Here is a 24,451-nt window from a genome sequence, read left to right on the forward strand (position 1 = left end):
CTATTTTCAAAGTGGCTTTACAAGTGCAGTCTTCATCGTGGTTTTAAATAGATGAATTATCTCTAAAAGAAAGAAAGACCGCTCTTTGGGTTGTTTCACGTATTCTGCAATATGTTTGAATCGCGCTGATTGGCTTACATTTTGAGTGTGTGTGTTTTCGTTCATTGATTGAGCATTTCATCTCGTGTCCACAGGCGACAAAGAAGTTGCAGATTTCCCCTTTAAAATGGACAAAGGTCAAATTTAAAGGGAGACTCAAACCTGCAGCCATTTCAAGAAAAAAAAAGGTTTAATAAACAAATCAATTTACATAAATAAAACAAGTTGCACATAACAAACAACACTCAACACTAGATTCCTATAGCAGAAAACACTTATCTTTTTCCTCCCAAGCATTTACAGATTTTCTTAAAAACTTCAAGAAGCAAACATAGACATTGTATAAAAGCATCATACAGTGTGCATCCATCCGCATCAGAGTATAACTTACAAACTTACTGAAGGATAAATACTTTTGGGCCTATTCCTAACTTGAGAGGCAAAAACGTACCATCACATCAGTGCATGAAAATCCAAGTTAGTGCATTTCCCAAGTTAGGACTGTCCCCTTTATTAGTGATAAATAACAGTAGAATGAAGTGGAGGTGAAAGCAGTCCATCATTTTATGGGGAACTCACAAATCATCTATATATGTAATGTATAGTATACCTTATGATAGTTATCCTCTCTTCCATGTGGTGAATTATAAAGTCAAGTCAAGACCATCTCTGGCAGCAGATATGGCGTGAGTGAATGAACATCTGACATGGCACCCTATTCACCATATAGTGCACTATGTAGGGGATAGGGTGTAACTGGAGATGGAGCCATTATAGAAAGCTGTCCTTCATTTCAGCCTCCAGAAGAAGGCTGAGGCTAGCCTGGTGTACCATGTAGCATCAGTAAGGTGCGAACTTCTGTCTGTCGGGTTTCTTGATGCAGTTGGCTGAGGAGATTTTGGTAGTGTAGGCTGCCAGGGTGGTGTGGGAGGGGGCTGCGGTGACAGTGACCTGGGGCGTGGGGCTAGAGAGAGTCAGGAAGGGGACAGACTTGACCCCTAGCAGGCCGGAAAAGGGCAGAACGCCGTAGGGGTGGCCCATGACAGGGGTTGGGGAGAGGGCACTCATGGCTGCCAGGGTGGAGGCGGAGTGGGGGGAGGAGGCCGGGGAGACGGGCTGGGTGAAGGCCATGTTGAGGTCAGCCATGTTGGGGGAGGCCATGGACGCTGCCTGGGCCGTGGATTTAGCTGTCTCTAAACTATGGAGAGAGAAGAGTAGAGGACGAGTGGCTTTCGATACAATAGAATAGAATACAGTACAATGCAATACATTGCAATACAATACAGATCTATGAATTATCTAAGGGATTATTACCAGAACAAGAGAACAACGGCATCATTACCGCATATCACCATGTTATTTAAAGGTCCAATGCAGCCGTTTTGATCTAAATATCAAATTATTTCTGGGCAACAATGAAGTACTGTTAATTTTTTCAATTAAAATGATGAAAAAATAACCCCAAAAATACTGCATGCAACAATGCAACAATTTCAAAGATTTCACTGAGTTACAGTTCATATAAGGAAATCAGACAATTTAAATAAACAAATTAAGCCCGTAATCTATGGATTTCACATGACTGGGAATACAGATACAGTATGCAACTGCTGGTCACAGATACCTTAAATAAAAGGTAGGGGCGTGGATCAGAAAACCAGTCAGTATCTGGTGTGACCACCATTTGCCTCAGCAGTGCAAAATATCCTCTATATGCATAGAGTTGATCAGGCTGTTGATTGTGGCCTGTTAAATGTTCTCCCACTCCTCTTCAATGGTTGTGCAAAGTTGCTGGATATTGGCGGGAACTGGAACACGCTGTCATATACAACATTCCAGTGCATCCCACACATGCTCAATGGGTGATATGTCTGGTGAGTATGTGGGCCATGGAAGAACTGGGACATTTTCAGCTTCCAGGAATTGTGTACAGATCCTTGTGACATTGGGCCGTGCATTATCATGCTGAAACGTGAGGTGATGGCAGTGGATGAACGGCAAGACAGTGGGCCTCAGGATCACGTCACGGTAGCTCTGTGCATTCAAATTCAATAAAATGCAATTGCGTTAATTGTCCGTAACTTATGCCTGCTGATATCATAACCCCACCACCACCATCGGCCACTATGTTCACAACTTTGAGAAAAGCAAACCACTTGCCCATGACACCATACATGTGGTCTGTGGTTGTGAAGCTGGTTGGACGTACTGCCAAATTTTGGAGGTGGCTTATGGTAGAGAAATTAACATTAAACTCTGGTAGACATTCCTGCAGTCAGCATGCCAATTGCATGCTCCCTCAAAACTTGAGACATCTGTGGAATTGTGTTGTGTGACAAAACTGCACATTTTAGAGTGGCCTTTGATTCAAATCAAATGAAACTTTATTTGTCACATGCGCCGAATACAACCGCGAAATGCTTACTTAGAAGCCCTTAACCAACGGTGCAGTTCAAGAAGAGTTTAAAAAATATTTACCAATTAGACTAAAATAAAAAGTAACACAATAAGAATAACAATAACGGGACTACAGTGCCTTGCGAAAGTATTCGGCCCCCTTGAACTTTGCGACCTTTTGCCACATTTCAGGCTTCAAACATAAAGATATAAAACTGTATTTTTTTGTGAAGAATCAACAACAAGTGGGACACAATCATGAAGTGGAACGACATTTATTGGATATTTGAAACTTTTTTAACAAATCAAAAACTGAAAAATTGGGCGTGCAAAATTATTCAGCCCCCTTAAGTTAATACTTTGTAGCGCCACCTTTTGCTGCGATTACAGCTGTAAGTCGCTTGGGGTATGTCTCTATCAGTTTTGCACATCGAGAGACTGACATTTTTTCCCATTCCTCCTTGCAAAACAGCTCGAGCTCAGTGAGGTTGGATGGAGAGCATTTGTGAACAGCAGTTTTCAGTTCTTTCCACAGATTCTCGATTGGATTCAGGTCTGGACTTTGACTTGGCCATTCTAACACCTGGATATGTTTATTTTTGAACCATTCCATTGTAGATTTTGCTTTATGTTTTGGATCATTGTCTTGTTGGAAGACAAATCTCCGTCCCAGTCTCAGGTCTTTTGCAGACTCCATCAGGTTTTCTTCCAGAATGGTCCTGTATTTGGCTCCATCCAACTTCCCATCAATTTTAACCATCTTCCCTGTCCCTGCTGAAGAAAAGCAGGCCCAAACCATGATGCTGCCACCACCATGTTTGACAGTGGGGATGGTGTGTTCAGGGTGATGAGCTGTGTTGCTTTTACGCCAAACATAACGTTTTGCATTGTTGCCAAAAAGTTCAATTTTGGTTTCATCTGACCAGAGCACCTTCTTCCACATGTTTGGTGTGTCTCCCAGGTGGCTTGTGGCAAACTTTAACCAACACTTTTTATGGATATCTTTAAGAAATGGCTTTCTTCTTGCCACTCTTCCATAAAGGCCAGATTTGTGCAATATACGACTGATTGTTGTCCTATGGACAGAGTCTCCCACCTCAGCTGTAGATCTCTGCAGTTCATCCAGAGTGATCATGGGCCTCTTGGCTGCATCTCTGATCAGTCTTCTCCTTGTATGAGCTGAAAGTTTAGAGGGACGGCCAGGTAGATTTGCAGTGGTCTGATACTCCTTCCATTTCAATATTATCGCTTGCACAGTGCTCCTTGGGATGTTTAAAGCTTGGGAAATCTTTTTGTATCCAAATCCGGCTTTAAACTTCTTCACAACAGTATCTCGGACCTGCCTGGTGTGTTCCTTGTTCTTCATGATGCTCTCTGCGCTTTTAATGGACCTCTGAGACTATCACAGTGCAGGTGCATTTATACGGAGACTTGATTACACACAGGTGGATTGTATTTATCATCATTAGTCATTTAGGTCAACATTGGATCATTCAGAGATTCTCACTAAACTTCTGAAGAGAGTTTGCTGCACTGAAAGTAAAGGGGCTGAATAATTTTGCACGCCCAATTTTTCAGTTTTTGATTTGTTAAAAAAAGTTTTAAATATCCAATAAATGTCCTTCCACTTCATGATTGTGTCCCACTTGTTGTTGATTCTTCACAAAAAAATACAGTTTTATATCTTTATGTTTGAAGCCTGAAATGTGGCAAAAGGTCGCAAAGTTCAAGGGGGCCGAATACTTTCGCAAGGCACTGTACATACAAGGGGCACCGGTACTGAGTCAGTGTAATATGTCCGGAGGCGATTTTTCTTGAATTGATCAACAGTCTCATGGCTTGGGGGTAGAGACTGTTGAGGAGCCTTTTGGTTCTAGGCTTGGCGCTTCGGTACCGCTTGCCATGCAGTAGCAGAGAAAACAGTCTATAACTTGGGTGACTGGAGTCTCTGACAATTTTATGTTTTATGACACTGCCTATTATATAGGTCCTGGATGGCAGGAAGCTTGGTCCCAGTGATGTACTGGGCCGTTCACACTACCCTCTGTAGCGCCTTACGGTCAGATGCCGAGCAGTTGCCATACCAGGCGGTGATGCATCCGGTCAGGATGCTCTCGATGGTGCAGCTGTAGAACCTTTTGAGGTTCTAGGGACCCATGCCAAATATTTTCAGTCTCCTGAGGGGGAAAGGTTTGGTCGTGCCCTCTTCATTACTGTCTTGGTATGTTTGGACCATGATAGTTTGTTGGTGATGTGGACACCAAGGAACTTGAAACTCTCAACCCGCTCCACTACTGCCCCGTGTTAATGGGGGTCTGTTCGGCCTGACTTTTCCTGTAGTCCACGATCAGCTCCTTTGTCTTGCTCACACTGAGGGAGAGGTTGTTGTCATGGCACCACACTGCCAATTCTCTGACCTCTTCCCTATAGGCTGTCTCATCGTTGTAGGTGATCAGGCCTACCACTGTTGTGTCATCCGCAAACTTAATGATGGTGTTGGAGTCGTGTTTGGACATGCAGTTGTGGGCGAACAGGGAAAACAGGAGGGGACAAAGTACTCACCTTTGAAGGGCCCCAGTGTTAAGGATCAGCGTGTCAGACGTTTTGTTGCCTACACTTACCACCTGGGGGCAGCCCATCAGGAAGTCCAGGATCCAGTTGCAGAGGGAGGTGTTTAGTCCTTAGCTTAGTGATGAACTTCGTGGGCACTATGGTGTTGAATTCTGAGCTGTAGTCATTCTCACATAGGTTTTCCTTTTGTCCAGGTAAGAAAGGGCAGTGTGGAGTGCGATTGAGATTGCATCATCTGTGGATCTGTTGGGGCGGTATACGAATTGGAGTGGGTCTAGGGTTTCCGGGAGGATGCTGTTGATGTGAGCCATGACCAGTCTTTCAAAGCACTTCATGGCTACGTGAGTGCCACGGGACGGTAATAATTTAGGCAGGTTATCTTCACTTCCTTGGACACAGGGACTATGGTGGTCTGCTTGAAACATGTAGGTATTACAGACTTGGCCAGGGAGAGGTTGAAAATGTCAGTGCAGACACTTGACAGTTGGTCAGCGCATGCTTTGAGTACATGTCCTGATAATCCGTCTGGCCCAGCGGCTTTGTGAATGTTGACCTGTTTTTGTTCACATCGGCTACAGAGAGCATTATCACACAGTCATCCAGAACAGCTGGTGCTCTCGTGCATGCTTCAGTGTTGCTTGCCCCGAAGCTAGCATGAAAGGCATTTAGCTCGTCTGGTAGGCTCGTGTCACTGGGCAGCTCGCGGCTGTGCTTCCCTTTGTAGTCTGTAATAGTTGTCAAGCCCTGCTACATCTGACGAGCGTCAGAGCCGGTGTAGTAGGATTCAATCTTAATCCTGCGTTGCCGCTTTGCTTGTTTGATGGTTCATCTGAGGGCATAGTGGGATTTCTTATAAGCGTCTGGATTAGTCTCCCACTCCTTGAAAGCGGCAGCTCTACCCTTTAGCTCCGTGCAGATGTTGCCTGTAATCCATGGCTTCTGATTTGGGTATGTACGTACAGTCACTGTGGGGACAACGTCGTCGATGCACTTATTGATGAAGCCTATAACTGAGGTGGTGCACTCCTCAATGCCATTGGATGAATCCCGGAACATATTCCAGTCTGTGCTAGCAAAACAGTCCTGTAGAGTAGCATCCGCATCATCTGACCCCTTCTGTATTGAGCGAGTCACTGGTACTTCCTGCTTTAGTTTTTGCTTGTAAGTGGGAATCAGGAGGATATAATTATGGTCATTTGCAGATTTGTATGTGGAGTAAAGGTGGTCTAGGATTTTTTTTTTCTGGTTGCACATGTGACATGTAAGTAACATTTTTGTCAAACAGATTTAAGTTTGCCTGCATTAAAGTCCCCGGCCACTAGGAGCGCCGCTTCTGGGTCAGCATTTTCTTCTTTGCTTGTGGCCTTATAGAGTTGGTAGAGAGCGGTCTTAGTGCCAGCTTCGTTCTGTGGTGGTAAATAGACGGCTACGAATAATATAGATGAGAACTCTTGGTAGATCATGCGGTCTACAGCTTATCATAAGGTACTATACGCCAGGCGAGCAATACCTCAAGACTTCTTTTTTAATATTAGACATTGTGCACCAGCTGTTATTGACAAATAGATACACACCCCCACCCCTTGTCTTATCAGAGGTAGCGTCTCTGCACTGATGGTGCATGGAAAATCCCGCTAGCTCTATATTGTCCTTATCATCATTCAGTCACGTCACGGTGAAACATAAGATGTTGCAGTTTTAATGTCCCGTTTGTAGGATCATCTTAATCGTAGCTCATCAATTTTATTCCAATGATTGCACGTTAGCAAGAAGAACAGATGCCAGTGGGAGTTTACTCGCTCGCCTACGGATTCTCAGAAGGCTGCCCGGTCTGCGGCCCCTTTTCCTGCATCTTTTCTTCACACAAAAGGCAGGGATCTGGGCCTGTTCCAGTGAAAGCAGGATATCCTTCTCGTCTGACTCATTAAAGGAAACAGTTTCTTCCAGTCTGCAGTGAGTAATCGTTGTTCTCATGTCCAGAAGTTATTTTTGGTCATAAGAGACGGTAGCAGCAACATTATGTACACAATAAGTGAAAAAATAAGTTACACAAAAAGCAAAATAACTAACAAAATAGCACAATTGGATGGGAGAATGTAAAACGTCAGCCCTGTTCTTCTGTGCCATCTTAATATTAAGATGCACAAGGTGCACCTGTGTAATGATCATACTGTTTAATCAGCTTCTTGATATGCCACACCTGTCAGGTGGATGGATTATTGTAGCAAATGAGAAATGCTCACTAACAGGGATGTAAACAAATTTGTGCACAAAATTAGAAAAATTAGCCTTTTGAGCTTATGGAAAATTTCACGGATCTTTTATTTCAGCTCATGAAACATGGGACCAACACTTTACATGTTGCGTTTATATTTTTGTTTCGTGTAGATTCTTAGCAAAGAACAATTTCTCAAGCAATAATTTAGCTAGGACTGTCTGAGAGTGGTCTGAAGAGAGGGGGAAAACTGAAAACTAGCCGTTATTGGCAGAGAGGTTGGGAACTCTCTTTCTTATTGGTCTCTTAACTAATTTAGCACCTGGTGATGATAGAAATAAGGCCAAAACTCTACCCAATCAAATCAGGTAGAAATTTCAAGCAGTTTTACTAACAGCTCTTACACTAAAAGGGCATTATCATAATTTTCACACTATTAATCCTCATAGCGTGGAAATATAGATATAAAACACAGAAAAAACACATTTAACCTTTGCCCTTAACAGTTATGGAAACAGAATCCCCTCTCCCTCCCCCGGCACTGATTGGTTAGACTGGATCGCATCAGCCAGTGGCCTTACCAGGAGGTGATGAGGTACTGGGCCAGGTTGATGCTGACTGGTGTGCCTGTAATGGTGACGTGACGGTCACTGGTTCCGTCTAGCTGGCTGCCAATCTTGATCTGAGCCCCCGACATCTGCCTGATCTCATTGATCTTAGCGCCCTGCCGGCCGATGATCGAGCCTATCAGCTGCAAGAGATAGATAGATAGATAGATAGATAGATAGACAAATGGGGTGGATGGATGGAGAGCTATATGCAGTGGATATCTGTGCAGAGAGTCTCAGCACTTGATTGCATTCAGATTGTCTAAGAGTTATTTATTACGTTGCAATTGTTTCGAGAGTTGTTTCAAAAGTCTCAATATTGCAATACATCAAACAAAGCTACTGTAGGCTATATGACAGTGGTGTTGATGATGCTGAGTATGCTAACTATTAATAATGATAAACTGCAGACAATACTTGTGAAAGCGTGTGTTGAGAATGTGTGTACATGTTATTATTGGCCTTCTACAGTTTGTGTATGAAATGTACACCTCTCTAAACATTGTGATCACATTGTTTGTCTGCAATGGCCCCGTCATCTATCATGCATGTCAAACACACAGTTTTTCCAACCTCTTCCTTAATTGCAGTGCTCCATGCCCCAATAAAACAGACAGGAGAGAGAGAGAGAGAGAGAGAGAGAGAGAGAGAGAGAGAGAGAGAGAGAGAGAGAGAGAGAGAGAGAGAGAGAGAGAGAGAGAGAGAGGGGGCACATTTGCCTCTCATTAATCTGAATGGCTAAAAGGTTATTGATTTCCATCGCCGTGGCGACTTCGCAAACAAATCACTTCCCGAACACGACCCAGAATAGAGGCATCTCTCGGCTAATAGAAAACCTAATGGGAAAATAATTCAAAACATAACACCCGGCTGGTTTGTCTCTTTTTATCTGACATTAGTTTATATGATGCTGACATTAGTTTACAAGATGCTGACATTAGTTTATAAGATTCTGACATTAGTTTATAAGATGCTGACATTAGATTATAAAATGCTGACATTAGAAGATTATAAAATACTGACATTAGTTTATAAGATGCTGACATTAGTTTATATGATACTGACATTAGTTTACAAGATGCTGACATTAGTGTATATGATACTGATGTTAGGTTATAAGATGATGACATTAGTTTAAAAGATGCTGACATTAGTTTCAATGATACTGACATTAGTTTTTAAGATGCTGACATTAGTTTATAAGATGCTGACATTTGTTTCAATGATACTGACATTAGTTTATAAGATGCTGAAAATAGTTTATAAGATGCTGACATTAGTTTCAATGATACTGACATTAGTTTATAAGATGCTGAAAATAGTTTATAAGATACTGACATTAGTTTATAAGATACCGACATTAGTTTATAAGATGCTGACATTAGTTTCAATGATACTGACATTCGTTTATAAGATGCTGAAAATAGTTTATAAGATGCTGACATTAGTTTCAATGATACTGACATTAGTTTCAATGATACTGACATTAGTTTATAAGATGCTGACATTAGTTTCAATGATACTGACATTAGTTTATAAGATGCTGACATTAACTTATAAGATGCTGACATTAGTTTATAAGATGCTGACATTAGTTTACATGATGCTGACATCAGTTTATTCAGGGTCTTAGCTGATTTTTATTTATTGGTTTCTGTTGTCTTGGAGCATTGCTCTGTTGGAGAACAATACATTCTCAGCAGGGCCAAGGCCAGAGGATAATGCTAGGTTTAGGTTAAACATTTTTGCACCAAAGAAAATAAATGATAAACAACAATACAGATAAAAAAAAGTTTTAAAAAAGGTGTGCAGGTGTGGTTGGAAGCCCAAGGGCTTGTAAAACTATTTACAATATACAGTACTAGTCAAAAGTTTGGGCACATCTAATCATTCCAGGGTTTTTCTTTATTTTGACTATTTTCTACATTATAGAATAATAGTGATGTAGCTCGGTGAGGTTATGCCCTATTTCTTGTTTTCACGGATTTAATAAGAGTGTGTTATTGTCGGAGCTTTGTTTGTTCCTCCGTGCGTTTGTACGGGTTCTCTGTTGTCGAGGGCGTTTTACTTTTTTTGATTGTGCCATACCTGTGTTGGTGGACTTGCCAATTAAAGTACGCTTCTCAGACATCCCTGCTCTCCTGCACCTACCTCCTAACGCAAGGAGATGGCATATGTAGGTAGGAGGCATATGTAATGGCCCAGACAATATTATAGCAAATGAGATATGGGTAAATTAAGCTATAGTAAATTAAGCAAGCCTCATAAACCAAACCACTAATCTTTCTGATGATACCAACAGATTTAATCACTTTGCTGCAGACAAATGTAATATGATTTTTCCAGGATAACTTTTCATCAATTAGAACATCAATTAGGAATCTAGTGGACGTGACTTGTTCCATTTCATTCCAACCAGTTTGTTTATCTGGAACCATTCTGAAAACTAGGCTTAAGGATCAGTGTATAGGCCCAGGGTCTAAGCCTGAGTGCATGGTGTCAGGCCCCAGAGGTAGAGGTTATGCTGTCAGATAAACGGCGAGAGGCCTAGACAGTGATGGAGTACTTCCAGTATGTGTGCTTTGGCAGCTTAACAACGGATGACTGATAGTAGCCACTGCGCCACACACACACACACACACACACACACACACACACACACACACACACACACACACACACACACACACACACACACATACACATACACATACACACACGCACACACACACTGCTCTCCTGCTCCTGTCCTTCTCCCTATAATTCATATTCCTTCCTGAGAAGTCACTGTCCTGCTCAGCAGCATTTCATTGTTCGCACAGCATCATGGTTGGTCTCCCTGGCTATTATAGGCACATAATATTATTCAGGGAGCAGCTAGCTAGGTGTTGGCACAGCCCAGCCAGGCTTAAGAGCAACCCAGGGAGACGATGAGCAGCACTAGCACAGACCTGGGATCAGAGATAATGACCAGGACTCCCCCCTGCTGGGAGGGAGAATCAGTACATCAGAACAATACATCAGTTCTGAGCATCTTGAATCAATTTGTCTTGATGCTTAATTGATTGTGAAAAATGAACTGCATTGGAAGTATAGGAAAACTTCTGTCTAGGCCATTGTAATCCCAAAACAATGTTGAGTAGAAGGCTTGTTTTGAATGTTTACAGGGCAATTTTCAGAGGTAGTGTAGGAGCTCTAGGAGCTTCCAGATTAGGTGTAGAGCCAGGTTAATAACATGCAGGTAATAGACCACTGTGTTCATTAGTGATTACCTTTGCTATGCAGGACATACACAGTACAGTAACACTGCATGCCTCACCTCAGCTACTGTAACTGGCCTATATTTTCTTAGAATTCCAGCTGAATTTGTAATTTGAAAGGACACAGGAAGAAGGATAGGGTGGTGGGGGAAGTCACCATTTTTCTCCAGGCTAAATCTTCCCTGGGCAGAAGTACTGCTGACTAAAGCTCTTCCTCAATTTTTCTCTCTCTCTCTCTCATCTATGTAGCCTCCTCCCTCCTCTTTCTCTTTATTCAGCTGCACTAGTATGGAAGGGAACGACAGGGGAAAACAAATACCTGGTGTGTGCACACCATAACGCTTTCACCGCTTCTATGTATTCAGATCAGTGCAGATGAAGATAAAAGAAAGCAGATGAGGAGAGAAAACTGTTTTAGAATATTGAGACCCAGCCTAAATCTCCCACTGGACCTCTGAGAATGGATCCTAAATCCTCCACTGGTCTGCGTTCTTCGGTTTCTGCTATGCCTGAGAGAGCCAGAGACACAGAGAGACAGAGAGAGAGAGAGGGCTCATCCATGGCTATAAGTCCTCTCTGGAACAATGGCTGGAGCTTAGACTCAGCTGTCCCTGTCATGCACCACACTACAGTACCAGCCATACCACTGACTGATTGGAAGGTTTGATACTTAAGGGTTTGCTGGAGAGAAGTGGTGACATTGTTCAAGAGTTATGTCTGGTTGGTTGGCATGTCATCTTAAACAGGAGAGCTTATTGCACTCTGTCATGGTACGATTCAGTTCAAGATTGTAGAGTACATGAAGTCTGAACAATTCACACAGTTGGACAGCCTATGCCAGTCAGTGCTAGATCATCACAGAGGACAAATCTGGGTAGTGGCTTTCCCAATGTTTTCCAGCATCTCCGTCTCTTGCTCTGTGATTGGAGAGGCATCACATGCTGTGTTTGAGTGAGAGGGAGAGGATCTCTAGCTGTTTTTTTATTGTCTGTTTTGACAGCAGAGAGAGAGTGTGTAAGTAGGTCAGGGAACAAGAGAGGATTAACTGGGTACTCATGAGAGTCACTCCGAGACACTGCAGCTGGAACCCAGACAATAACACCAACGGATCCATATCGTCTCAAAATGCCCACGACCTTGGGTTACTCTGGGGTTAGAAGGACTTGGATAATTTGTATGTTGCCAAGATGTCTGCCTTCCCACCTTTGATGTTACCCAAGACCACAGTCTCTCGCACGCCTTGAACATTCAAGCATCGAAGTTGTTTTCATGTGTGATATGATGTTCCTGGTTCTGGTGCTGTTTGGTGTGTTTGTTATTAAGCCTGCAGTAGACTTCTGCTGCTGTTTGGTGTGTTGTTTGGTATTAAGCCTGCAGTAGACGTCTGCTGCTGTTTGGTGTGTTTGGTACTAAGCTTGCAGTAGACTTCTGCTGCTGTTTGGTGTGTTTGGTACTAAGCCTGCAGTAGACTTCTGCTGCTGTTTGGTGTGTTGTTTGGTATTAAGCCTGCAGTAGACTTCTGCTGCTGTTTGGTGTGTTGTTTGGTATTAAGCCTGCAGTAGACCTCTGCTGCTGTTTGGTGTGTTGTTTGGTATTAAGCCTGCAGTAGACTTCTGGTGCTGTTTGGTGTGTTGTTTGGTATTAAGCCTGCAGGAGACTTCTGCTGCTGTTTGGTGTGTTGTTTGGTATTAAGCCTGCAGTAGACTTCTGCTGCTGTTTGGTGTGTTGTTTGGTATTAAGACTGCAGTAGACCTCTGCTGCTGTTTGGTGTGTTTAGTGTTAAGCCTGCAGTAGACTTCTGCTGCTGTTTGGTGTGTTTGGTACTAAGCCTGCAGTAGACTTCTGCTGCTGTTTGGTGTGTTGTTTGGTACTAAGCCTGCAGTAGACTTCTGCTGCTGTTTGGTGTGTTGTTTGGTATTAAGCCTGCAGGAGACTTCTGCTGCTGTTTGATGTGTTGATTGGTATTAAGCCTGCAGTAGACTTCTGCTGCTGTTTGGTGTGTTGTTTGGCATTCAGCCTGCAGTAGACTTCTGCTGCTGTTTGGTGTGTTGTTTGGTTCTAAGCCTGCAGTAGACTTCTGCTGCTGTTTGGTGTGTTGTTTGGTATTAAGCCTGCAGTAGACTTCTGCTGCTGTTTGGTGTGTTGTTTGGTATTAAGCCTGCAGTAGACTTCTGCTGCTGTTTGGTGTGTTGTTTGGTATTCAGCCTGCAGTAGACTTCTGCTGCTGTTTGGTGTGTTGTTTGGTATTAAGCCTGCAGTAGACTTCTGCTGCTGTTTGGTGTGTTGTTTGGTATTAAGCCTGCAGTAGACATCTGCTGCTGTTTGGTGTGTTGTTTGGTACTAAGACTGCAGTAGACTTCTGCTGCTGTTTGGTGTGTTGTTTGGTATTAAGCCTGCAGTAGACCTCTGCTGCTGTTTGGTGTGTTTAGTGTTAAGCCTGCAGTAGACTTCTGCTGCTGTTTGGTGTGTTTGGTACTAAGCCTGCAGTAGACTTCTGCTGCTGTTTGGTGTGTTGTTTGGTACTAAGCCTGCAGTAGACTTCTGCTGCTGTTTGGTGTGTTGTTTGGTATTAAGCCTGCAGTAGACTTCTGCTGCTGTTTGGTGTGTTTAGTGTTAAGCCTGCAGTAGACTTCTGCTGCTGTTTGGTGTGTTTGGTATTAAGCCTGCAGTAGACTTCTGCTGCTGTTTGGTGTGTTGTTTGGTATTAAGCCTGCAGTAGACTTCTGCTGCTGTTCGGTGTGTTTAGTGTTAAGCCTGCAGTAGACTTCTGCTGCTGTTTGGCGTGTTGTTTGGTATTAAGCCTGCAGTAGACTTCTGCTGCTGTTTGGTGTGTTGTTTGGTATTAAGCCTGCAGGAGACTTCTGCTGCTGTTTGGTGTGTTGTTTGGCATTAAGCCTGCAGTAGACTTTTGCTGCTGTTTGGTGTGTTGTTTGGTATTAAGCCTGCAGTAGACTTCTGCTGCTGTTTGGTGTGTTGTTTGGTATTAAGCCTGCAGTAGACATCTGCTGCTGTTTGGTGTGTTGTTTGGTACTAAGCCTGCAGTAGACTTCTGCTGCTGTTTGGTGTGTTGTTTGGTATTAAGCCTGCAGTAGACTTCTGCTGCTGTTTGGTGTGTTGTTTGGTATTCAGCCTGCAGTAGACTTCTGCTGCTGTTTGGTGTGTTGTTTGGTATTAAGCCTGCAGTAGACTTCTGCTGCTGTTTGGTGTGTTGTTTGGTATTAAGCCTGCAGTAGACATCTGCTGCTGTTTGGTGTGTTGTTTGGTACTAAGCCTGCAGTAGACTTCTGCTGCTGTTTGGTGTGTTGTTTGGTATTAAGCCTGCAGTAGACATCTGCTGCTGTTTGGTGTGTTGTTTGGTACTAAGCCTGCAGTAGACTTCTGCTGCTGTTTGGTGTGTTGTTTGGTATTAAGCCTGCAGTAGACCTCTGCTGCTGTTTGGTGTGTTGTTTGGTATTAAGCCTGCAGTAGACTTCTGCTGCTGTTTGGTGTGTTGTTTGGTATTCAGCCTGCAGTAGACTTCTGCTGCTGTTTGGTGTGTTGTTTGGTATTAAGCCTGCAGTAGACTTCTGCTGCTGTTTGGTGTGTTGTTTGGTATTAAGCCTGCAGTAGACATCTGCTGCTGTTTGGTGTGTTGTTTGGTACTAAGACTGCAGTAGACTTCTGCTGCTGTTTGGTGTGTTGTTTGGTATTAAGCCTGCAGTAGACCTCTGCTGCTGTTTGGTGTGTTTAGTGTTAAGCCTGCAGTAGACTTCTGCTGCTGTTTGGTGTGTTTGGTACTAAGCCTGCAGTAGACTTCTGCTGCTGTTTGGTGTGTTGTTTGGTACTAAGCCTGCAGTAGACTTCTGCTGCTGTTTGGTGTGTTGTTTGGTATTAAGCCTGCAGTAGACTTCTGCTGCTGTTCGGTGTGTTTAGTGTTAAGCCTGCAGTAGACTTCTGCTGCTGTTTGGCGTGTTGTTTGGTATTAAGCCTGCAGTAGACTTCTGCTGCTGTTTGGTGTGTTGTTTGGTATTAAGCCTGCAGGAGACTTCTGCTGCTGTTTGGTGTGTTGTTTGGCATTAAGCCTGCAGTAGACTTTTGCTGCTGTTTGGTGTGTTGTTTGGTATTAAGCCTGCAGTAGACTTCTGCTGCTGTTTGGTGTGTTGTTTGGTATTAAGCCTGCAGTAGACTTCTGCTGCTGTTTGGTGTGTTGTTTGGTACTAAGCCTGCAGTAGACTTCTGCTGCTGTTTGGTGTGTTGTTTGGTATTAAGCCTGCAGTAGACTTCTGCTGCTGTTTGGTGTGTTGTTTGGTATTCAGCCTGCAGTAGACTTCTGCTGCTGTTTGGTGTGTTGTTTGGTATTAAGCCTGCAGTAGACTTCTGCTGCTGTTTGGTGTGTTGTTTGGTATTAAGCCTGCAGTAGACATCTGCTGCTGTTTGGTGTGTTGTTTGGTACTAAGCCTGCAGTAGACTTCTGCTGCTGTTTGGTGTGTTGTTTGGTATTAAGCCTGCAGTAGACATCTGCTGCTGTTTGGTGTGTTGTTTGGTACTAAGCCTGCAGTAGACTTCTGCTGCTGTTTGGTGTGTTGTTTGGTATTAAGCCTGCAGTAGACCTCTGCTGCTGTTTGGTGTGTTTAGTGTTAAGCCTGCAGTAGACTTCTGCTGCTGTTTGGTGTGTTTGGTACTAAGCCTGCAGTAGACTTCTGCTGCTGTTTGGTGTATTGTTTGGTACTAAGCCTGCAGTAGACTTCTGCTGCTGTTTGGTGTGTTGTTTGGTATTAAGCCTGCAGGAGACTTCTGCTGCTGTTTGGTGTGTTTAGTGTTAAGCCTGCAGTAGACTTCTGCCGCTGTTTGGTGTGTTTGGTATTAAGCCTGCAGTAGACTTCTGCTGCTGTTTGGTGTGTTGTTTGGTATTAAGCCTGCAGTAGACTTCTGCTGCTGTTCGGTGGGTTTAGTGTTAAGCCTGCAGTAGACTTCTGCTGCTGTTTGGCGTGTTGTTTGGTATTAAGCCTGCAGTAGACTTCTGCTGCTGTTTGGTGTGTTGTTTGTTATTAAGCCTGCAGTAGACTTCTGCTGCTGTTTGGTGTGTTGTTTGGCATTAAGCCTGCAGTAGACTTTTGCTGCTGTTTGGTGTGTTGTTTGGTTTTAAGCCTGCAGTAGACTTCTGCTGATGTTTGGTGTGTTGTTTGGCATTCAGCCTGCAGTAGACTTCTGCTGATGTTTGGTGTGTTGTTTGGCATTCAGCCTGCAGTAGACTTCTGCTGATGTTTGGTGTGTTGTTTGGCATTCAGCCTGCAGTAGACTTTTGCTGCTGTTTGGTGTGTTGTTTGGTATTAAGCCTGCAGTAGACTTCTGCTGCTGTTTGGTGTGTTGTTTGGCATTTAGACCGGAGTAGACTTCTGCTGCTGTTTGGTGTGTTGTTTGGTACTAAGCCTGCAGTAGACCTCTGCTGCTGTTTGGTGTGTTGTTTGGTATTAAGCCTGCAGTAGACATCTGCTGCTGTTTGGTGTGTTGTTTGGTTCTAAGCCTGCAGTAGACTTCTGCTGCTGTTTGGTGTGTTGTTTGGTATTAAGCCTGCAGTAGACTTCTGCTGCTGTTTGGTGTGTTTAGTGTTAAGCCTGCAGTAGACTTCTGCTGCTGTTTGGTGTGTTTGGTACTAAGCCTGCAGTAGACTTCTGCTGCTGTTTGGTGTGTTGTTTGGTATTAAGCCTGCAGTAGACTTTTGCTGCTGTTTGGTTTGTTGTTTGGTACTAAGCCTGCAGTAGACTTCTGCTGCTGTTTGGTGTGTTGTTTGGTATTAAGCCTGCAGTAGACTTCTGCTGCTGTTTGGTGTGTTGTTTGGTATTATGCCTGCAGTAGACTTCTGCTGCTGTTTGGTTTGTTTAGTGTTAAGCCTGCAGTAGCCTTCTGCCGCTGTTTGGTGTGTTTGGTATTAAGCCTGCAGTAGACTTCTGCTGCTGTTTGGTGTGTTGTTTGGTATTAAGCCTGCAGTAGACTTCTGCTGCTGTTCGGTGTGTTTAGTGTTAAGCCTGCAGGAGACTTCTGCTGCTGTTTGGCGTGTTGTTTGGTATTAAGCCTGCAGTAGACTTCTGCTGCTGTTTGGTGTGTTGTTTGGCATTAAGCCTGCAGTAGACTTTTGCTGCTGTTTGGTGTGTTGTTTGGTATTAAGCCTGCAGTAGACTTCTGCTGCTGTTTGGTGTGTTGTTTGGCATTTAGCCTGCAGTAGACTTCTGCTGTTGTTTGGTGTGTTGTTTGGTAATATGCCTGCAGTAGACTTCTGCTGCTGTTTGGTGTGTTTAGTGTTAAGCCTGCAGTAGACTTCTGCTGCTGTTTTTGGTGTGTTTGGTACTAAGCCTGCAGTAGACCTCTGCTGCTGTTTGGTGTGTTGTTTGGTTCTAAGCCTGCAGTAGACTTCTGCTGCTGTTTGGTGTGTTGTTTGGTATTAAGCCTGCAGTAGACTTCTGCTGCTGTTTGGTGTGTTGTTTGGCATTAAGCCTGCAGTAGACTTTTGCTGCTGTTTGGTGTGTTGTTTGGTATTAAGCCTGCAGTAGACTTTTGCTGCTGTTTGGTGTGTTGTTTGGTATTAAGCCTGCAGTAGACTTTTGCTGCTGTTTGGTGTGTTGTTTGGTATTAAGCCTGCAGTAGACTTTTGCTGCTGTTTGGTGTGTTGTTTGGTATTAAGCCTGCAGTAGACTTTTGCTGCTTTTTGGTGTGTTGTTTGGTATTAAGCCTGCAGTAGACTTTTGCTGCTGTTTGGTGTGTTGTTTGGTATTAAGCCTGCAGTAGACTTTTGCTGCTGTTTGGTGTGTTGTTTGGCATTAAGCCTGCAGTAGACTTTTGCTGCTGTTTGGTGTGTTGTTTGGCATTAAGCCTGCGGTAGACTTTTGCTGCTGTTTGGTGTGTTGTTTGGCATTAAGCCTGCAGTAGACTTTTGCTGCTGTTTGGTGTGTTGTTTGGTATTAAGCCTGCAGTAGACTTCTGCTGCTGTTTGGTGTGTTGTTTGGCATTTAGCCTGCAGTAGACTTCTGCTGCTGTTTGGTGTGTTGTTTGGTAATATGCCTGCAGTAGACTTCTGCTGCTGTTTGGTGTGTTTAGTGTTAAGCCTGCAGTAGACTTCTGCTGCTGTTTGGTGTGTTGTTTGGTTCTAAGCCTGCAGTAGACTTCTGCTGCTGTTTGGTGTGTTGTTTGGTAATATGCCTGCAGTAGACTTTTGCTGCTGTTTGGTGTGTTGTTTGGTATTAAGCCTGCAGTAGACTTCTGCTGCTGTTTGGTGTGTTGTTTGGCATTTAGCCTGCAGTAGACTTCTGCTGCTGTTTGGTGTGTTCTTTGGTAATATGCCTGCAGTAGACTTCTGCTGCTATTTGGTGTGTTTCGTGTTAAGCCTGCAGTAGACTTCTGCTGCTGTTTTTGGTGTGTTTGGTACTAAGCCTGCAGTAGACCTCTGCTGCTATTTGGTGTGTTGTTTGGTTCTAAGCCTGCAGTAGACTTCTGCTGCTGTTTGGTGTGTTGTTTGGTATTAAGCCTGCAGTAGACTTCTGCTGCTGTTTGGTGTGTTGTTTGGCATTAAGCCTGCAGTAGACTTTTGCTGCTGTTTGGTGTGTTGTTTGGTATTAAGCCTGCAGTAGACTTTTGCTGCTGTTTGGTGTGTTGTTTGGTATTAAGCCTGCAGTAGACTCCTGCTGCTGTTTGGTGTGTAGTTTGGTACTAAGCCTGCAGTAGACTTCTGCTGCTGTTTGGTGTGTTGTTTGGTACTAAGCCTGCAGTAGACTTCTGCTGCTGTTTGGTGTGTTGTTTGGTATTAAGCCTGCAGTTGACTTCTGCTGCTGTTTGGTGTGTTTAGTGTTAAGCCTGCAGTAGACTTCTGCTGCTGTTTGGTGTGTTTGGTACTAAGCCTGCAGTAGACTTCTGCTGCTGTTTGGTGTGTATTTTGGTATTAAGCCTGCAGTAGACTTCTGCTGCTGTTTGGTGTGTTGTTTGGTATTAAGCCTGCAGTAGACTTCTGCTGCTGTTCGGTGTGTTTAGTGTTAAGCCTGCAGTAGACTTCTGCTGCTGTTTGGTGTGTTGTTTGGTATTAAGCCTGCAGTAGACTTCTGCTGCTGTTTGGTGTGTTGTTTGGCATTAAGCCTGCAGTAGACTTCTGCTGCTGTTTGGTGTGTTGTTTGGCATTCAGCCTGCAGTAGTCTTCTGCTGCTGTTTGGTGTGTTTAGTGTTAAGCCTGCAGTAGACTTCTGCTGCTGTTTGGTGTGTTGTTTGGTTCTAAGCCTGCAGTAGACTTCTGCTGCTGTTTGGTGTGTTGTTTGGTATTAAGCCTGCAGTAGACTTCTGCTGCTGTTTGGTGTGTTGTTTGGTATTAAGCCTGCAGTAGACTTCCGCTGCTGTTTGGTGTGTTGTTTGGTATTAAGCCTGCAGTAGACTTCTGCTGCTGTTTGGTGTGTAGTTTGGTACTAAGCCTGCAGTAGACTTCTGCTGCTGTTTGGTGTGTTGTTTGGTACTAAGCCTGCAGTAGACTTCTGCTGCTGTTTGGTGTGTTGTTTGGTATTAAGCCTGCAGTTGACTTCTGCTGCTGTTTGGTGTGTTTAGTGTTAAGCCTGCAGTAGACTTCTGCTGCTGTTTGGTGTGTTTGGTACTAAGCCTGCAGTAGACTTCTGCTGCTGTTTGGTGTGTTGTTTGGCATTAAGCCTGCAGTAGACTTTTGCTGCTGTTTGGTGTGTCGTTTGGTTTTAAGCCTGCAGTAGACTTCTGCTGATGTTTGGTGTGTTGTTTGGCATTCAGCCTGCAGTAGACTTCTGCTGATGTTTGGTGTGTTGTTTGGCATTCAGCCTGCAGTAGACTTCTGCTGATGTTTGGTGTGTTGTTTGGCATTCAGCCTGCAGTAGACTTCTGCTGATGTTTGGTGTGTTGTTTGGCATTCAGCCTGCAGTAGACTTTTGCTGCTGTTTGGTGTGTTGTTTGGTATTAAGCCTGCAGTAGACTTCTGCTGCTGTTTGGTGTGTTGTTTGGCATTTAGACCGGAGTAGACTTCTGCTGCTGTTTGGTGTGTTGTTTGGTACTAAGCCTGCAGTAGACCTCTGCTGCTGTTTGGTGTGTTGTTTGGTATTAAGCCTGCAGTAGACATCTGCTGCTGTTTGGTGTGTTGTTTGGTTCTAAGCCTGCAGTAGACTTCTGCTGCTGTTTGGTGTGTTGTTTGGTATTAAGCCTGCAGTAGACTTCTGCTGCTGTTTGGTGTGTTTAGTGTTAAGCCTGCAGTAGACTTCTGCTGCTGTTTGGTGTGTTTGGTACTAAGCCTGCAGTAGACTTCTGCTGCTGTTTGGTGTGTTGTTTGGTATTAAGCCTGCAGTAGACTTTTGCTGCTGTTTGGTTTGTTGTTTGGTACTAAGCCTGCAGTAGACTTCTGCTGCTGTTTGGTGTGTTGTTTGGTATTAAGCCTGCAGTAGACTTCTGCTGCTGTTTGGTGTGTTGTTTGGTATTATGCCTGCAGTAGACTTCTGCTGCTGTTTGGTTTGTTTAGTGTTAAGCCTGCAGTAGCCTTCTGCCGCTGTTTGGTGTGTTTGGTATTAAGCCTGCAGTAGACTTCTGCTGCTGTTTGGTGTGTTGTTTGGTATTAAGCCTGCAGTAGACTTCTGCTGCTGTTCGGTGTGTTTAGTGTTAAGCCTGCAGGAGACTTCTGCTGCTGTTTGGCGTGTTGTTTGGTATTAAGCCTGCAGTAGACTTCTGCTGCTGTTTGGTGTGTTGTTTGGCATTAAGCCTGCAGTAGACTTTTGCTGCTGTTTGGTGTGTTGTTTGGTATTAAGCCTGCAGTAGACTTCTGCTGCTGTTTGGTGTGTTGTTTGGCATTTAGCCTGCAGTAGACTTCTGCTGCTGTTTGGTGTGTTGTTTGGTAATATGCCTGCAGTAGACTTCTGCTGCTGTTTGGTGTGTTTAGTGTTAAGCCTGCAGTAGACTTCTGCTGCTGTTTTTGGTGTGTTTGGTACTAAGCCTGCAGTAGACCTCTGCTGCTGTTTGGTGTGTTGTTTGGTTCTAAGCCTGCAGTAGACTTCTGCTGCTGTTTGGTGTGTTGTTTGGTATTAAGCCTGCAGTAGACTTCTGCTGCTGTTTGGTGTGTTGTTTGGCATTAAGCCTGCAGTAGACTTTTGCTGCTGTTTGGTGTGTTGTTTGGTATTAAGCCTGCAGTAGACTTTTGCTGCTGTTTGGTGTGTTGTTTGGTATTAAGCCTGCAGTAGACTTTTGCTGCTGTTTGGTGTGTTGTTTGGTATTAAGCCTGCAGTAGACTTTTGCTGCTGTTTGGTGTGTTGTTTGGTATTAAGCCTGCAGTAGACTTTTGCTGCTTTTTGGTGTGTTGTTTGGTATTAAGCCTGCAGTAGACTTTTGCTGCTGTTTGGTGTGTTGTTTGGTATTAAGCCTGCAGTAGACTTTTGCTGCTGTTTGGTGTGTTGTTTGGCATTAAGCCTGCAGTAGACTTTTGCTGCTGTTTGGTGTGTTGTTTGGCATTAAGCCTGCGGTAGACTTCTGCTGCTGTTTGGTTTGTTTAGTGTTAAGCCTGCAGTAGCCTTCTGCCGCTGTTTGGTGTGTTTGGTATTAAGCCTGCAGTAGACTTCTGCTGCTGTTTGGTGTGTTGTTTGGTATTAAGCCTGCAGTAGACTTCTGCTGCTGTTCGGTGTGTTTAGTGTTAAGCCTGCAGGAGACTTCTGCTGCTGTTTGGCGTGTTGTTTGGTATTAAGCCTGCAGTAGACTTCTGCTGCTGTTTGGTGTGTTGTTTGGCATTAAGCCTGCAGTAGACTTTTGCTGCTGTTTGGTGTGTTGTTTGGTATTAAGCCTGCAGTAGACTTCTGCTGCTGTTTGGTGTGTTGTTTGGCATTTAGCCTGCAGTAGACTTCTGCTGCTGTTTGGTGTGTTGTTTGGTAATATGCCTGCAGTAGACTTCTGCTGCTGTTTGGTGTGTTTAGTGTTAAGCCTGCAGTAGACTTCTGCTGCTGTTTTTGGTGTGTTTGGTACTAAGCCTGCAGTAGACCTCTGCTGCTGTTTGGTGTGTTGTTTGGTTCTAAGCCTGCAGTAGACTTCTGCTGCTGTTTGGTGTGTTGTTTGGTATTAAGCCTGCAGTAGACTTCTGCTGCTGTTTGGTGTGTTGTTTGGCATTAAGCCTGCAGTAGACTTTTGCTGCTGTTTGGTGTGTTGTTTGGTATTAAGCCTGCAGTAGACTTTTGCTGCTGTTTGGTGTGTTGTTTGGTATTAAGCCTGCAGTAGACTTTTGCTGCTGTTTGGTGTGTTGTTTGGTATTAAGCCTGCAGTAGACTTTTGCTGCTGTTTGGTGTGTTGTTTGGTATTAAGCCTGCAGTAGACTTTTGCTGCTGTTTGGTGTGTTGTTTGGTATTAAGCCTGCAGTAGACTTTTGCTGCTGTTTGGTGTGTTGTTTGGTATTAAGCCTGCAGTAGACTTTTGCTGCTGTTTGGTGTGTTGTTTGGCATTAAGCCTGCAGTAGACTTTTGCTGCTGTTTGGTGTGTTGTTTGGCATTAAGCCTGCGGTAGACTTTTGCTGCTGTTTGGTGTGTTGTTTGGCATTAAGCCTGCAGTAGACTTTTGCTGCTGTTTGGTGTGTTGTTTGGTATTAAGCCTGCAGTAGACTTCTGCTGCTGTTTGGTGTGTTGTTTGGCATTTAGCCTGCAGTAGACTTCTGCTGCTGTTTGGTGTGTTGTTTGGTAATATGCCTGCAGTAGACTTCTGCTGCTGTTTGGTGTGTTTAGTGTTAAGCCTGCAGTAGACTTCTGCTGCTGTTTGGTGTGTTGTTTGGTTCTAAGCCTGCAGTAGACTTCTGCTGCTGTTTGGTGTGTTGTTTGGTAATATGCCTGCAGTAGACTTTTGCTGCTGTTTGGTGTGTTGTTTGGTATTAAGCCTGCAGTAGACTTCTGCTGCTGTTTGGTGTGTTGTTTGGCATTTAGCCTGCAGTAGACTTCTGCTGCTGTTTGGTGTGTTCTTTGGTAATATGCCTGCAGTAGACTTCTGCTGCTATTTGGTGTGTTTCGTGTTAAGCCTGCAGTAGACTTCTGCTGCTGTTTTTGGTGTGTTTGGTACTAAGCCTGCAGTAGACCTCTGCTGCTGTTTGGTGTGTTGTTTGGTATTAAGCCTGTAGTAGACTTCTGCTGCTGTTTGGTGTGTTGTTTGGCATTAAGCCTGCAGTAGACTTTTGCTGCTGTTTGGTGTGTTGTTTGGTATTAAGCCTGCAGTAGACTTCTGCTGCTGTTTGGTGTGTTGTTTGGTATTAAGCCTGCAGTAGACTTCTGCTGCTGTTTGGTGTGTTGTTTGGCATTTAGCCTGCAGTAGACTTCTGCTGCTGTTTGGTGTGTTGTTTGGCATTAAGCCTGCAGTAGACTTTTGCTGCTGTTTTTGGTGTGTTTAGTGTTAAGCCTGCAGTAGACTTCTGCTGCTGTTTTTGGTGTGTTTGGTACTAAGCCTGCAGTAGACCTCTGCTGCTATTTGGTGTGTTGTTTGGTTCTAAGCCTGCAGTAGACTTCTGCTGCTGTTTGGTGTGTTGTTTGGCATTAAGCCTGCAGTAGACTTTTGCTGCTGTTTGGTGTGTTGTTTGGTATTAAGCCTGCAGTAGACTTCTGCTGCTGTTTGGTGTGTTGTTTGGCATTAAGCCTGCAGTAGACTTTTGCTGCTGTTTGGTGTGTTGTTTGGTACTAAGCCTGCAGTAGACTTCTGCTGCTGTTTGGTGTGTTCTTTGGTAATATGCCTGCAGTAGACTTCTGCTGCTATTTGGTGTGTTTCGTGTTAAGCCTGCAGTAGACTTCTGCTGCTGTTTTTGGTGTGTTTGGTACTAAGCCTGCAGTAGACCTCTGCTGCTGTTTGGTGTGTTGTTTGGTATTAAGCCTGTAGTAGACTTCTGCTGCTGTTTGGTGTGTTGTTTGGCATTAAGCCTGCAGTAGACTTTTGCTGCTGTTTGGTGTGTTGTTTGGTATTAAGCCTGCAGTAGACTTCTGCTGCTGTTTGGTGTGTTGTTTGGTATTAAGCCTGCAGTAGACTTCTGCTGCTGTTTGGTGTGTTGTTTGGCATTTAGCCTGCAGTAGACTTCTGCTGCTGTTTGGTGTGTTGTTTGGCATTAAGCCTGCAGTAGACTTTTGCTGCTGTTTTTGGTGTGTTTAGTGTTAAGCCTGCAGTAGACTTCTGCTGCTGTTTTTGGTGTGTTTGGTACTAAGCCTGCAGTAGACCTCTGCTGCTATTTGGTGTGTTGTTTGGTTCTAAGCCTGCAGTAGACTTCTGCTGCTGTTTGGTGTGTTGTTTGGCATTAAGCCTGCAGTAGACTTTTGCTGCTGTTTGGTGTGTTGTTTGGT

At 44.0% G+C, this 24,451-nt stretch overlaps 1 protein-coding gene across 3 annotated transcripts in view; it reads right to left on the bottom strand.

Moving 5' to 3' along the window:
- Positions 1–266: 266 nt before the first annotated feature.
- Positions 267–24,451, bottom strand: part of LOC110492499 (poly(rC)-binding protein 4) — a 79,906-nt gene continuing 55,721 nt past the window's right edge. For all 3 annotated transcript variants that reach the window (XM_036947494.1, XM_021566878.2, XM_021566879.2), the window contains exons 13-14: positions 7,864–8,033; positions 267–1,297 (exon numbers count right to left, since the gene is read on the bottom strand). In XM_036947494.1, coding sequence (XP_036803389.1) covers positions 940–1,297; positions 7,864–8,033 — 528 coding nt within the window. In that variant the 3' untranslated portion in view covers positions 267–939. The remainder of the gene's footprint in view (positions 1,298–7,863; positions 8,034–24,451) is intronic.

This window comes from Oncorhynchus mykiss, chromosome 16 (genome assembly GCF_013265735.2).
Source record: "Oncorhynchus mykiss isolate Arlee chromosome 16, USDA_OmykA_1.1, whole genome shotgun sequence".
Lineage (NCBI taxonomy): Eukaryota > Metazoa > Chordata > Actinopteri > Salmoniformes > Salmonidae > Oncorhynchus > Oncorhynchus mykiss.